Source organism: Labrus bergylta, chromosome 8, assembly GCF_963930695.1.
Source record: "Labrus bergylta chromosome 8, fLabBer1.1, whole genome shotgun sequence".
Classification (NCBI taxonomy): Eukaryota; Metazoa; Chordata; class Actinopteri; order Labriformes; family Labridae; genus Labrus; species Labrus bergylta.
The window spans coordinates 12,932,134-12,946,951 of NC_089202.1; the positions used below are offsets into that span (position 1 = coordinate 12,932,134).

Consider the following 14,818-nt stretch of genomic DNA (forward strand, 5'->3'; position numbering starts at 1 on the left):
TCTGAATTATTTCCAATGGGGTTACATATAACCACCATACCAACTTAGGCATTTGTACTTATTTTTTTTTAGCTTTACTGCGCAAAAAAACATTATATTACATTTCTCTTGGCCCCCTCTTTGAAAACATGATCTTTTCTGATCTTTTTTTTATGTCAAATAACTTTTTCCAAAAGTTTTTTTTTTTTTACAATGAGCACTGAGATATTTCAGAATAAGTGAATAAAATCTTCTTTTGGAGCACAGGCAGTCAGTGGTTAGGTTCCAGCGCATCTCCTGATGATCTTAAAGGGAATTATTCAAACCTAATCATGTCACAGTAAAGTAGTGTTTGCAGATTAACTACAGAATACCAGAATGTTGTAGACAGATGGACAGGTCATTTTCTAATTTGTTCAGATTTCCCTCCGCTCCTTGGGCTTTAACGAGTACCTCTACTGCCATCTAGTGGTTTAAAAAAGGTGCTGCTGTCATGTCTCTTGACTCAGACCATAAACCTTTGGCTTATTACAAGATGTCGGGCATGTGCAGCCAAGGTGACCTTGTCTGTCATTAAACTGTTATTAATGTTTGTTTCAGTTTGTTTGCACTCAGAGACCCACTCATAGTCAAAGTCTCTGTGTTCATTGTGTGGGAATTAGTTTGTGAAATTTGATCAGCATGTGCAGAGTATACTACTACTACTAAGGTAAATACTAATACTAATAAATTTCAGAAGTTTTAACATACAAAGCTGAAAACATTGACATCTTATCTCATATCATCTGCATCAGTAGATCAGCTGATGTTCATTTATGCCATAAAACTCTTGTCTCTGTCTGTACAGTTTTGAATCTAGAGCCCATATTTGTATATCAGTGAATAGCTTGCTGAAGATAACATGTGGATTGGAACCACACATTTATATCAGAGCATCCAGTTTTGCACAATCTGAGCTGTCATTTCTTCATGCCCTCGTTGTGGTTTCTGTGGTGTCGCTTCAGTGTTCGTGTAAATGTAAGATAAACCCTTTAAACAGAATCCTCATCCTCAGAATCACTTCCTTTTAATAGAAGTCATTTTTTTGTTCTAGAACAAAGACGTGGTTTCTGTGGACTCCTTAGAGTTTATAAATACACAGTTTATTCACGTGTTCCCTGACTTTCAGTACTATCTAAGCCGTCTTCAAAGCCAGGAGTTCTGCATACTTTTGATTCTGCTGTAATTGTCTTCAGCACAAGGCCGCAGAGCCGTGCTGATATTCAGTACAACGTCACTCCCTCTGGTGTGATATTATTTCATTGTATCACATTTGATGCACTGAAGACAAAGCAGTGTGAAAATAACTGTCCATCAAGCTCAACTCATGTTGTTCACATGAACCTTTTTTGTTTAAACAAATGTAAAAAATAAATGCGATGAAGCCTTAAATATAAGTAAATCCCTTTTGAAATTCTGATTTTATTCTTGCAGTTTCAATGCCAAATACACACCACAGAACAAATCTGTGACATCATTGCCCAACTTATTGCAACTTTACACTGTAACTTCAAATTCAATCAGAGCAACAATCCGTCATAACCGCTCAGATAATACATGGTATCAAAAACAGACTCCCTAATAAACATGCATGATAATATAATAGAAAGGAGCTTTTGTTACAAAAATTAATTTATTTGACATTTTCTTGATGTTGATTGAATATTTCCCTTTTTTGAACCAAAAAATATTCAGAATAAGTTTAAAGGCTTGAAATGTCTTTCCTGAAATGTGTTGAGAATCTGAGAGTTAAAACTGTCCTCTCATAAGACATTGTCTTTTCTAGTTTCTCATATATAAAACAATAAAAAGCAGAGCAGATAACAACCAGAGCCATGTTCTTCTGAAGCTGGGAGCTTCATCTTTGATGTCTGGGTTCTGGCAGCCTCCGGCGTTGTTATCAGGCTTCAAGTTCCTGGGGTTTCCCTCAAAGTGGACCGGCAGGCACTGATTGCTCAGAACCTCGCAGGCCAGGATCAGATGTTTGGTTTCTTCTTGGACTTTCCTGATCCCGCACGTCCCCGGCTCGCTCCTCACTGTGACAAAAGTGAAAGACTGCCGGCTGATGCACAGATTCTCCTGGAACCTTTTCCCCCCTTTATTTGTGCACACATCCTTAACCCTGTTCAGCTCCTTTGGGTGGAGAAAGGACTGGGTGGGTCTGTCACAGCCCCCGTTGTTCCTGATGTACTTCTCCCACTCGTTCTGGTCCAAAGACTCAGGCATACCAGCCCGTATGTGTCGTTGAGTGAAAGTTTTGAAGCCATTGTTCCACTTGGCGGGCTGACAGGGAGCGTCGTTTTTAGCATCTGTTTGATGAACCAGCAGGAGACAGACGGCCAGCGTGAGGAAAGCCTTGAGAGCAGCCATTACCCAGCAATACTGTGAAACAAAGTCATAGCAGAATGAAGAAACATTACACCTTACAGCCTCTTTTCATGACACATCATAATGTAAACAGTCTGTCTTCAAGTGGAAAGTCTTGAGTAAGTCACAGCTGTCTGTCTGTACAGTTTTTTCAACTACATGAAAGGAGCAGAGGAAGTAGAAAACTGCTGCTTAATCTGAGAACTTCCCTACCTGGTTTTGGCAGCAGAGAGGATGTTAGCTGGAAGTGATCTAAAAGCTCCAGGTGGTGTTTTCTTTCTTCTCTACTTTTTTCAGTTACGCTTCCACATTTCATTTCCTGTTATAGGGAGTGGCCTAAAGTGCACGTGCACTTCCTAAATCTGTCCACACGGATGTGCTTTGGAGCAGCTGTCATGGAGAGAAGTGATCCAGTTAAAGCTAAAAATACCTCTTAGAGGTTGTGTGTGTGTGTGTGTGTGTGTGTGTGTGTGTGTGTGTGTGTGTGTGTGTGTGTGTGTGTGTGTGTGTGTGTGTGTGTGTGTGTGAATGTACTTTGACAAAGCTTCCTCGTTATCTCTGCTGTTTTCTGACTTCTCCATCCATCTGTCTCGTTCGATTAGTACAGATGACCAAGACAGCCACTTAATAATAGACAATTTACTTACTCTCTGATGTACGTCGCTTTGGATAAAAGCGTCTGCTCAGTGAATTGGAGAATTTATTGAAACTTCTAATCTATCTTCCTCCTGGTGGCCTGTTTTTTAAATATAATTTAATATTTATCCAAGCTAATAATGAACCAATTTGTGAAACTTATTTCACTTCTGATAAGCACGTCAATATACTGAGGGAACTAATAGGCTTTGTTTCACGTCCCAGCAGTCTGCTTATTAAAATAAGTTTAAGCTTATGTCTTAAACTCGGTTATATCCTGTGATCTGCTTCATGTCTTGACATTAAATGTCTGCTATCAAAATATTTAGTAACACTAGAAATCATGTCTTTATTGTCTAAAGGAAAGAATTGAAAGAAGAAATTGAATGGGGTATGGAGTATATTAATATAGTATTTATATTAATGGGATCTTATAAGATTCAAGGGCTTAAGAAGTGATTTTTGTGTGTGTGCGTGTGTGGATATATGTTGTAAGACTATTCTGTTTTTTTGTAGAAAAGTAACATACACATAAAATAAATTCTGCCAGAACTGTCTCTCACACACAATGAAGAATTCAAAGACGTTTTGATTCCTATTCAAGTATTTTAGTGAGGTGCCCTCTCAAACAAGATATGAACAGCAAAATAATCCATCAGAAGAAAACATGATATGTGGCATGAAAAGTCTTTTTTTTTTCAAGTAGAATGAGCACATGTACATACAAATAGAACTCATCCATTTACAACATAATGTGCTAAAATGAGTCAAGAGGTGTAATATTCAGTTTATACATTACACTTTAAATACCATATGGCCTTCATTACTCACTCCTCCAGTGTGTTTGAATTACAACAGTGTACATTTTGTGTCAGTGCTCTATAAACTGGTGCAAAAGAAAATAATAACTTGACATCGGATATGAATTCCTCGGTAAACATTTCAGAAGTCTATGACATTTCATACAGTGCAGTGTGCTTGTGTTCCGAGGCAGGAATAACAAGATTTAATGACAATCCCAACATGTGAAACACAGAAAATATATTTAACAAAGTATTTACATGAACCAGTCATGACTCCCAAGCATTGCACGGGCAAACATACGACTCAGAGCCAACAAGCCGACATATTGAAACCAAGTGTTTCTGTGCAAACTGAAATAAAAAATAAAAAATAGACCAACATCTCTGCATTTCGTTGGAGACAACAGAAACAGGCTACTTATCCGGGCAGCACAAAAACTGTACCCAGTTGACTTCACGTTTTATAGAATGCTTTTTTCTTCCTTAAGCTTAAAAGTGAAAACTTGTCTTGCTCTCCTGACGTGTATCGTTGATGAAAAGTGTGTACGAGTGTCCGGACATGAATAAGAACAGCCGAGTTGGACCGTGGTGTCAGCTATGGCTCCGTCTGAGGGGACGGTGATGCTTCCTCTTTCTTTTCTCCTACAGATGCCGAGTTAAGAGCCACATCCAGTTTGATCTCTTTTGCTTTCTCAGGCTCTTTCAACCTAAAACATGAAAGAGAGGAGTTATCCCATTTAGTACAAGTTAGCTGCAGGGTGCAGTTTGTTACGTTGTCCAGCAGAGGTCCTTATTTGTTTAAAAAAGAAAAAAGGCAGAAAGTTGTTAAGGGTTCTGGTCTTCTTTTAAATGTGTAGGGAAGCTCTTAATGTTGCATTAAAGGTATTTTCTGCCCACCAAGACCGGGATGTTTTTTATGAGAGTAAATAAGCTTGTTAAAAAGGCAGATTCATCCTTTTAGAAGAAACACAATGTGAAGAAATGTGCTGTTATTTTAGTATAAACATAACCAGAAAGTTTGGGTCATACTGTGTGTGCACTGCAACATGAGCCAGCTGACAAACCTTCATTATGAAAGGATTATTTCACATATTGTTAATGGTGTTAAAGAATGTTCAAGACAGAGACCTCACTATATGGGAATCGCCTTAAAGCCTGAAATGTACATACATGTATAATACCTCATTCCTCACAGGCTGAGGAATGTTTTTAAGCACTAATACTCTAAGAGGAGGGTTAAAGTCTAGCCCGAGAGGATCAGTCACTATGAATGGGTGGTTAATGTGAAGAGAAATGGACGGGTGAAGGTTCGGAGTTTAAAGGTGATGATTTCAAACAGTGACCTTGGCATGGGAGCTGGCCGGTTATTGTGTAGGACGTCCCAGCTAGAAGTAGAGCTGTCGCAGAGCAGAAGACACAATCACATGACCAAAACAGAGTGATTGAACATTTTACAGAGACGGTTTGAAAACAAATGTAACAAAGAAGATTGTTATTTATTCTCCCTCTTCCACATTTAGAGTTATTGCACACAGCTAAGCCGGGAGTTCCCAAAGAAGGAAGTAAAGGCTCCATGAAGGCTCTCTGATGAGGATCCAAAGGATATCAAGGAAAGAATGAGTGAAATCATATTTTTAATGTGATCTCAAGTTCATATTTATTTCCTTTTCATTTTCAGAGTTCATATCCAACAATGAAAATCAGATTTTTGTCCAAAAGGCTGAAGAAAAGTGAGACCAGACAGTAGCTGGAATTAGAAACTTTGGGAACCCCTGACGAAGCCACTGAGAGATGAAATCATTAACTGGTGGGACTGGGAAGGAAATCAAATCATATTTTCTATAAATAAGAGGTCATTATGAGAGGAAATGTAAGGAGTATTGGGGAAACAGTCACATTATTCGGTCAGAGAATCAGATAATCCGCAGCGCTGATCTTTAGAGGCGTTTAAGCGTTTATGGTGAAATGTTACAAAGAGGATTACACATTTCACTGACCTTTCAATAGGAGCACTACAAACACTGTGTCAGGGCCAAAATCAACTACACTGCTTGACTTTTTTACAAGAAGCTTTTTTTTTTAATATCGACCGATTGTTTGTATATTTCTTTGCACTCACGTGTTACCAAACCCAAAGTCCCCCTCGATTAATGAATATGAATGTAGCACAGATCAAAGTCTGAGGGTCTTTGAAGGTAACACAACTGTCTGTGCTGCGGAATGAGAGGTGTTTCTCTCTGTCTGTACCCTTTACACGTGCAAGGGTAGACAACATATTAGATCAGCGCTTCAGGACATTTGTCAATTGCAAGACGAGGAAGTCATTAAAAAAAACACTGTCAGTTCTAGTCGTGCATCCTTGTCAGTACTGAAATCAGGTAAACCACCTGTTTACCGCAACTGTTTCAAGATGGAGGAGTGTAAAAAATCTGCCAAAAGACAGAAGAAAGAGATTGAGAAGAGACTGGATATTTGTGAACAGTGACAGCTTCCACATGTGACCCAGTTAAACCAAAAACAGCAGCAGACTGGTGGCTCGCATTTTCCCACAGACGACAGAAACAGAGTAGCAAACAGGACGCTGATATGATCGAGCGTCTTACCGTATTGTCTTCACGATGAAGCGAACGATCACTGCCAGTCCAACACAGCCACACATCACTCCTATCACTATAGCAGTGACTTCACCTGCAGGAGGAGAACACACAAAGAGGTGTGACTGATAAAGGACAAAATGACGACAATAAACCTGAGCATTGGTGACAGTTCCATGATGAACACATGAAGTCTTACCAGAAGAGAGCTCTTTTCCTGATTCTGCAACAAAGAAAAGATTTCATTTTTTTTTTTTTTTTTTTTTTTTTTTTTTAGACAATTCAGAAAAGCTTGCTGCTCTCTCACTCTCCTAGTTCATAGACATTGATTAGTTGGCTTTGTGTCAGCAGAATCTGCAGTTCAGCTGGTTGAAAACGTTATGTCAGGTCACTGTCGTCGCCTTTGAAAGCAGTGCTGATTTCACAGGCCTTCCAGTCCAGTCACTCACCACAAAAGGCACTTTACACAAATTCCCTCTCCTTTGTCTTTGTCTACCACTCTGTCTCCCTCTATCACTTCTCTGTGTCTCCTCTTCCTCTCCCTTTTTCTCCAGTTAGACCTCCGTGTTAACAATGGAGTTAGTGTTCAGTTTTTGTAAATCCTTTTCTCTAATCAGCCCCCAGATAAGCACAGTGGCCAGTTTTCTTTCCCACCAGTTCACCTTTTCTCTGACTTTCTTCCTCTTCACTTGCCTTCCATAGCTTTTTCCCTCCGTCGAGGTCAAGGGTAATCCTTAATATTTACGCATTCCACTTTTCTCTCTCTGCATGGGTTGTTCTAATTGCAAGCTTTGGCCTGCATGGCTGCTCTCTGCCTTTTAGTTTGCTTTGCATTATGAGCAGCAAGCTGGCATCACAATCCCACAGTGAAGAGGTGCTGTGAGGGTAAAACTCTAGATGTCAGCGCAACTTTTCTGTGACCTTTTGCAACCTTACTTTCAAGTCTTCAAAAGATTTACCCACTTCTAAACTCTAAAGGGGATTCCTTATAAGGTAATATTTGAAATGTTAGGCATAATGATGATAAATAAGCCCTTCCTGTATTCTCTGTGTGTGTCTTGCCTGCTGAGAAGGAGGAGAAGACCACCCTGTGGTTGAGCGGTTGTGTTGTGCGGTAGTTGTCCTGCAGCAGCATCCTGTCTGGCTCGTCAGATTTACTCGAGTAAAGTAACGTCTCCAGCCTCAACAGCTGCATTGGAGAGGTGAAGGGGAAAAGTAAGGTCAACATAGTAAAGCTACTAATGCACTCAACTAAAAAATAAAAAAAATGAGTTAATTTACTAATGTGGAAAATAAACAGTTTGTCATTCAACGGAAAAATCATGTCAATGTTTGATGGGGCAACAGTAGGATTAGCGTGTGCCCCCCCCCCCCATGCAAGCCCAAAAATTGACATTTAAAGTAAATTAATCTGCATTAAAAGATCACACTAAAGATTTTGTCCGTTCACAGTCATTAGGTTGCACTAAATCACATTTTTTTGCGGTTAAGGTTTTTGGACATTTGAGGCAGAAATTGTACAGAACCTTTATTACATTTTTATTACGTTTATTACATTTTGATACTGCTTTGTTAATCATCAAAATACTCTTCATACTTTGGCACAAAACAAACAGCTAAATTAACAGTGGAGGTGATTCATGAAGAGAAGTCTTCATATTCAACGCCTGTGCACACGATTATTCTGTTAAAGTTAGGTAATGCTGGTGAATGGATGTCTCCTTTTTCCCATTTAACAATTTAAGTATGAGTTTATTTAGGATTTATTTGACGGGGGCAGTCAGATACATTTTAGACTGAAAACAGCTTCCCTAAGTATCATAGAGTCATAGTGTGGAAGCCAATGTGATCATCTGTCACCCTCGTAGTATTGGTAAACAAACAAGATAATCAATGATCACAAATTCGAGAAGTAGGATCTATATCATTAGCAGTTCAGTCTTACTTGTGCCTTTGAGATTTGAACCCTCTCATGGAACAGAGACCAGATGACACTCTGGTAGCAGGGCGGCGTTGTAAGTGAACCATTGTAGCGGTAGTAGCGTCCCAGGTCCTTGGGGAGCAGAGACTGGACGTCAAAGGCTGGGATGAAAGCCTTCTGATCTACCAGCGGGTGCAAACAAGAAAAAAAAGTATATGAGGTCTTAGAAATATTCCTGTATGCAATCTGTAATATGTTGTCCTCTAAAATAATATATAGGCTGTTTTAGTCCTCCATCATTGTTAATATCTCAAAGCACTGTAGCAATTTATTTATTTTTATGTAATATTGTAAATATTTTCTTGTCACATGGCTCCTTCTAGCAGTTAGAGAAAAACATTTAATGCATTGACTAACTTTTAACCATTGTGTAATTTTCTCCTAATTATAAATACAAAATCATGTAAATATGGATATATAAAATTCAAGCTGATTTACCAGCATGTCTGATGCGGCTCAGGTAGTTGAGGATGTTGTTAAATGCCAGGTTTGTCTCCTCACCTGTCTGGGGAAAACAAACCTCAGGCCACCATGTTCATGAAATCACAACAGGGATTCTTAACGTTTTGCAGTGTCTCAGTTTGTTGCACTGCTTTATTACCACAATGAGAATTCCTAAAACAGCCAGGCCGTCTCTCTTCATCATGGCTGTGGACATGTTGGGGTAGAGCTCAGAGTTGTAGTGAACTACGTGCAGCTGGAGAGAGGAAGAAGGAATAAGAATACGAATAAGAAAGTCTCTGTGCGTTTCTCCATGTGTTTAGAGAAAGAATAAAAGACAGAGAGAGTTGGCAGAAAGAGAGCTGCGTGCAGACTTTGATTTATTTCTAATATATGTGACCCACAACAATAAAGAGCGACAAGAAGACTGATGTGAATGAAAAAGAGCTTAATTGTTGCATTATGTAATGAGACCTCTCATGCATGTCTGGTTTGTTTTTCCCTCGCCTTCATTTTGTTTTTTTTCCCCCTCTCATTCGGCATGGTGTTTGCACTTTTAAATTCCTCCCCGTCCACTCAGCCCTGAATTAAAGACAAACCAAAACACTGATGGATGGAGAGAACTGAGGTGCTGAGATATTTCACCTTCTCTTATTACTCCATTCTTTCAACATTTTTCTTCCTTGGCTGAATCTTTAACAGTGAACATATCTGTCTTATTATTTAGGGTTTTTTTCTGCCCACTCTGGAGGTACTTAGCTTGAACACATACACTTATATAAAAAGAAATAAATCAAACGAAAGATTAAAAAATGTTCAGAGGTCACAGTAATATACTCAATTTTCTGTTCTTCATCAGTCTAAAACCTTCAAATATTCAATTTCTTTCCATATGACCAAGTCAAGCTGTTATTTTTGTTTATTTGTTTATTTGTTTGGATCCGAGAGCTCAGATATTCTTCCTGGGGTCCACATTAAAAAACATTAACGTGAAAATAAAATATACATTTGAAAAACAAAATTGAGCACTATAGTCCACACGAATCATAATTACAAGAGGGCATTAGGAAAATAGGTTTTCCCATTTGAGGAGCTGGAAGTCATTTCCCATCACAGCTCAATAGTTGACAAAAAGATACTTCGTAAATAAACTGTGATTTTTCGAAGGACTTTTTTCAAGCTGTAACTGTTACACATTTGCGACTGAGGTGAGCATGTATTTGTGTAACATTTTGGTTACGGACAGATTTTCTTTCCATGAAAATATAAACTTTCTTGTCTGTACAGTAGAAGCTTTCATAACAAGAACTTGTTTTCCCACCATGTGTAAAAGACTTTGTCCTGTAGAAATGTGTTCATTCATGCACTGCAGGATTTAATCTCTTCTTTATTCCCATCAATGTTCACTTATCTCCAAAAGCTATGAAGTGGATTTCTTCACTCTTATGAAACTTGTTAGTTGTATATAAAATTATTACTTCACCTTCACAAATGTCACAGTAAACTGGGTGGTATTTTTTTTTTTTCATCCTTTTCCGTGTAATCTATCATCATCTCACTGCTCCACTATGACCTTGACTCAGTTCACCTCTGATTGTTTTTGCACTTGTGAATGGATTGAAGTCATTACAGTGAGCTGCTTTTAAAAGTACCTCTGCATCTGCGCTTAGTCCGTTGATGGTGTGTTCACTGCCCCCTTGGCTCGGGCCGCCGCTGCCCCAGTGAAGATGTAATTGCACAGCTGTGAAGAGCCACGGTAGACCCCCGATACCCATCCACTCTGGCAGCTCGATCACAGCTGAAGAAAAAAAAACAGAGGAAAGTTAACCCAACAAGAAATACTACATACTATAGGATGAATATATCCAAACAAGGATTTCAAAAGTAACATATCTTAAATATAGTTAATGGGGAGTAAAAAGATTGTTGCCAGGTTACAGTTGAGGATGGTGCGGTAAAAACAGATCAACCATAAACCTGAGAGAGGTTCATACCAGGTGGTGGAAATCTCTTCCTACCATAGTTACCTGTGTGTCCGTTATTGTACAAAGAGAAGGGCCTGTTGCCATGCTGATCGTAGCCCAGTGGGGTCAAAGGCATCAAACCAGGGTCATATTTAGTCTGTGTGGTTACCACGTCGACAGGGGACTGAGAAGTACCTCCACATTCAGGGAAATAGTCAGACCACTCAGTCTGACCCACCAAGCCTTTGACAGAAGAAAAGACAGAAACCGTGATGTCACCAAATCACACGGCCCACTGGCTAACAATCATCCAGTGAAAAGCCTTCATTGATTAGAAAGTAATTATACAAGACAATTAGTGCTCGCTGTTTTTAGTCCACAGCTTCATGGTGGTCCCTTCAATAAAACGTTTAAATTCAAAAATATGTCTGAACTTGAATGTTTATTAGGCAGTTATTAACTTTAATAAACACACGAAACATGCTTTATATTAATCACTCTGGTTCATAAGGATGGATAATAAGAACATTTCAATCCCTATCCCTGAACTGACCATGAAATCAGTCAGTGGAGATTTAATTTTCTTTCCAGCACGAGCCTCTCTTACGTCTTTTCTTCCCAACATTGAAGTAAAAACATTTTCCCTTTCTAAAAATATTTCTCTCTCCAATATGCCGTCTCAATAAGGTACTAATATGTTCTAACTTGTGCTGATATGTTTTGTTGTGTTGAATGAATTCTGTGCTGGATCATATTATGGACTGGAGAAAATTCAACCAATGATATGGCGACCTAAAAATCAGGTGATAACCATCATCATCATTTATTGATGTAAAACACATTGAGGGAGAACGCTCATGTACAATGGTGCAGAGGTATATCACAGTACTTCATTAAATAGATAATCTATTTCTAACAACCATTGAGAATGTAACTTCAGCTTTGTGTAACCCCTTCTAATCTTCGGTTGTGTTGTTGTTCAGAAGCCTCCTGTAAGGTAAACAGTCAATTATTTATTAGCCATGAGTCATTTGAGGGTTGTGTTCGGTGAAGTGAAATGATAACCATCACTGTGGTCAGAATCATTGCAAAAGTAACATGAGTTAATATGAAAGGTTTTTTCCAAGTCTGACTTTGACACGTATGAATTCAAATTCTTATGAAATAAATACATCAGATCTAATGGTTCTTAAAGAAGTGTTCTTTCTCCTCATCCACGGAATTATGAACCTTTTAACGTTTTAAACAGACGCTATATGAACATGGTTAACATGTAAATATTTATTAGAGTCTTCAAATTGAACTCAATGTTGACTGTTGATCTGTTAAAAAACATTAAAATAGAACAACATTTAAATAGTTTTTGTGATGTTTGCAGAGAAGATAAGCTGCGATGTTTCTCAAACATCTATAAAAATACGCTGGAAATGACAGGAATGATCTTATTATATATGTCCTCTGCTTTATACTGTTGTGTTTATAGATTCAATAATGTATTCATATTTAGGGTTTACTGACTGGAAAATAGATTTAATATTTTTAATCGTGATGATATTCAGGGATTTATGTATTTATGTTAAAAACAAAAACATTCCTGATAAATAATGAGAACGATTTTGACATAAGTGACCACTGGAGAGAAAAGTAACTGAGGTCCTGATTCACTGAGTAAAAAAAACAACTTCTCAGCCACATTGCATGATAAAAGACAAAAAAAAAAAAAGAGTCTGAAAGAAAAGAATGAGTCAGAATCTGAATTTCAATTGCAAAGGAGAGGAATGCTTTAGAAAACGGCACACCGCTGACAAAAAATGTGCCGGTGGTGTGCAAGAAAGTGAAAAAATGTTAGTCCTAATTAAAAATAATGTTTACATAACATAGTACTAATGGAAAATGGTTAACGTGTATGAACCCCACACTGAATAAGTACTGTACGACATTAATCATGACATTAGAGATGTAAACAACACGTACCACTCCTGCTGTCTGAAACCCACACCTCTAATCTGTTCTCTGCCCCAGACCCCTCACTGCTCTCCACAGCAAAGCCCCACACCAAGACACGACTTCAAAAGTGAGACCCATGGCCCCGCCATTGGTTGTCATGGAGGTCTCCATGGTAACCAGAGGCCGAAAATCCTGACCCTCTGCGCCCGCTCTACCTCAACCATGGCATGCTACCCCTGTCCTGAATACAATTAACAATGTTACAAACACACACACACACACACACACACACACACAAATGCAGATTCACTCAACCACAGCATGATGAGGCAAGGATGGAACGTGAGGCTGAATTTCCCTTGATTACTTTACATGACGCTCTATTTTGAGGAGAGACGCATTAAACACTTTTGTGTGACAATATTTTAACATAACAAAACTGACTTAACACTTAAGTTAACCAGCTCTGCAACGGCTGCTTTATGCAGTTGGGCCTCAACAAACACACACTCGCTTCATAAACAACATGCTCAGTAAATGAACCTCTGTGACTTCTATTAAGAAAATTCTGAAGCAAAAAACCCAAAGAAAAGCTAAATGTAAGAGATGTATCACACAGCCTGTTTGCTATTAGTTTTGGAATACAGCTCATGTTTCTGCACCATGCCCTTGCCTCCATATATTTTATGATAATACCTAAACAACCAACGTTAGGATACCAGTTAGCTCCAGGCACGGCCTCTACACTTTGCTGTATGTACTGTATACTGCTGTTGCTATCCTGAATACATGCAGAGAGTGGGGGCCTGTGTGCCCCATTCATTCCCACAATGTCATTGTCCACAGAATAGTTCAGCCAGTGTGTGCACACAACACAATAAACACATAGGTTATTGTGCGCCGCAACAATAAGAGTCCGATTCGGTGTGCTTTAGCCTCATCCCGTCCCATCTCCCTCTCTCCATCCAACACCCTCACCCTTGTGCACCTGCCTGCCTGCCTCCTCCGCCTGCCTCGCTCTAGCTGCCCTTTTTCTTGCCTTCTTCCTCTCTATCTTCCTCCACCCCTTCATCATCTCTGTGTGAGTGCTGTGCTCATGCCAGCTTGTTGAGCTGTAACTAATACAGAGAGGGAAGAAGGGAAAACAGAGGGAGAAGAAATGAAAGGGGGGGGTTGCACAAATCTTACACACTTACACGAGCGTCATTATAGAGATACATGTTGAATAAAGTGCACTAAGGTCAGATAGTTTCAGTTATTTTCAGGAATTAGCAGATAAGTTTACCCCCAATACATGATGTATTTGGCATTAAACTGCTTTACGTGGACAGAGAAAGCCTCGTAATTACCAAACTGGACTTGTGATTTTTACTCCTGGTCATAAAAGTCTTAGAAATCTAGTCACAGATAATACAATAAATCAGGAACACCATCTCCTGTGTATGTAGTCCTTTTGTATTACTCTGCGCCCAGCTTCAAATTTCTTCTGCATGAGATTTGCTCGACAAATAAACTTGAACTTACCTTTGTAGGTCCAAGGAATTTCATCTGAAGAGAAATAAAATAAAAATAGTCTTAGTTTAGCTTTGTTTTCAAAGTTCACAGAGCTTTAAGTTTGATTATAAAAACCATGAAGAAGTTCAGATAATCTTGGTGAGATTTAATAATATGATTTGATTTTAATCATTTCTTATCTACTGCTGAATCTCATATCACTACAGACCAATTCAGAAAGTTTGTACAGTATTGTCCTCAAAACATTAAGTTACTACTGCCCCACTACTACAGCTCAAACTGAAACACAAACACAACCAAAACAATCACCACACTGATATCAAAGTAACTCAAAGCTCACAAAATGCAGATTATTTTGTAAATCAACCTTACCAGCAGCATGGGCAGCTGTCCACTGGAAACACAGAAGCATTAGAAGGATAAAAAGACCCAAAGAGTCCATGGTAGCCCTCCTTGCCCATACACAGAAATGAATAATAACGGACGGAGAGATGAGGAGCAAGTGGGAGAGAGAGACAGGGAGAGGGAGAGAGGGAGAGGGAGGGAAGCATG

General features: G+C 38.9%; 1 protein-coding gene across 5 annotated transcripts; it reads right to left on the minus strand.

The window, feature by feature from the left end:
- Positions 1-1,410: 1,410 nt before the first annotated feature.
- Positions 1,411-14,790, minus strand: ca14 (carbonic anhydrase XIV). 5 transcript variants are annotated; one of them, XM_065958102.1, is made up of 15 exons: positions 14,639-14,751; positions 14,276-14,299; positions 13,730-13,869; positions 10,868-11,047; positions 10,493-10,638; positions 9,001-9,096; positions 8,838-8,904; positions 8,364-8,521; positions 7,481-7,607; positions 6,618-6,641; positions 6,428-6,512; positions 6,220-6,253; positions 5,168-5,221; positions 2,599-4,531; positions 1,411-2,400 (listed from the first exon to the last, which is right to left on the minus strand). In XM_065958102.1, the coding sequence occupies exons 3-13, from the start codon at positions 13,824-13,826 to the stop codon at positions 5,210-5,212; spliced, it is 1,026 nt and encodes a 341-aa protein (XP_065814174.1). In that variant the 5' UTR covers positions 13,827-13,869; positions 14,276-14,299; positions 14,639-14,751; the 3' UTR covers positions 1,411-2,400; positions 2,599-4,531; positions 5,168-5,209. The 5 variants fall into 5 exon arrangements, with proteins under 5 accessions (XP_065814174.1, XP_020492830.1, XP_020492832.1 ...); XM_020637174.2 differs by having other exon boundaries at positions 6,212-6,253; XM_020637176.3 differs by lacking the exon at positions 13,730-13,869 and having other exon boundaries at positions 6,212-6,253; positions 14,639-14,790.
- Between the last annotated feature and the right edge of the window lie 28 nt (positions 14,791-14,818).

Bases quoted from the DNA above. Each gene is read 5' to 3' on its own strand.
- ca14 (XM_020637174.2), bottom strand. From the start codon at position 13,826: ATGATGAAGGGGTGGAGGAAGATAGAGAGGAAGAAGGCAAGAAAAAGG. The intron at 7,608-8,363 runs GTAAGACTGAAC...TCTCCAATGCAG, and splicing joins TTCAAATCTCAAAGGCACAA to CTGTTGAGGCTGGAGACGTT. The intron at 6,254-6,427 runs GTAAGACGCTCG...GTCTTTTGGCAG, and splicing joins TTCATCGTGAAGACAATACG to ATTTTTTACACTCCTCCATC.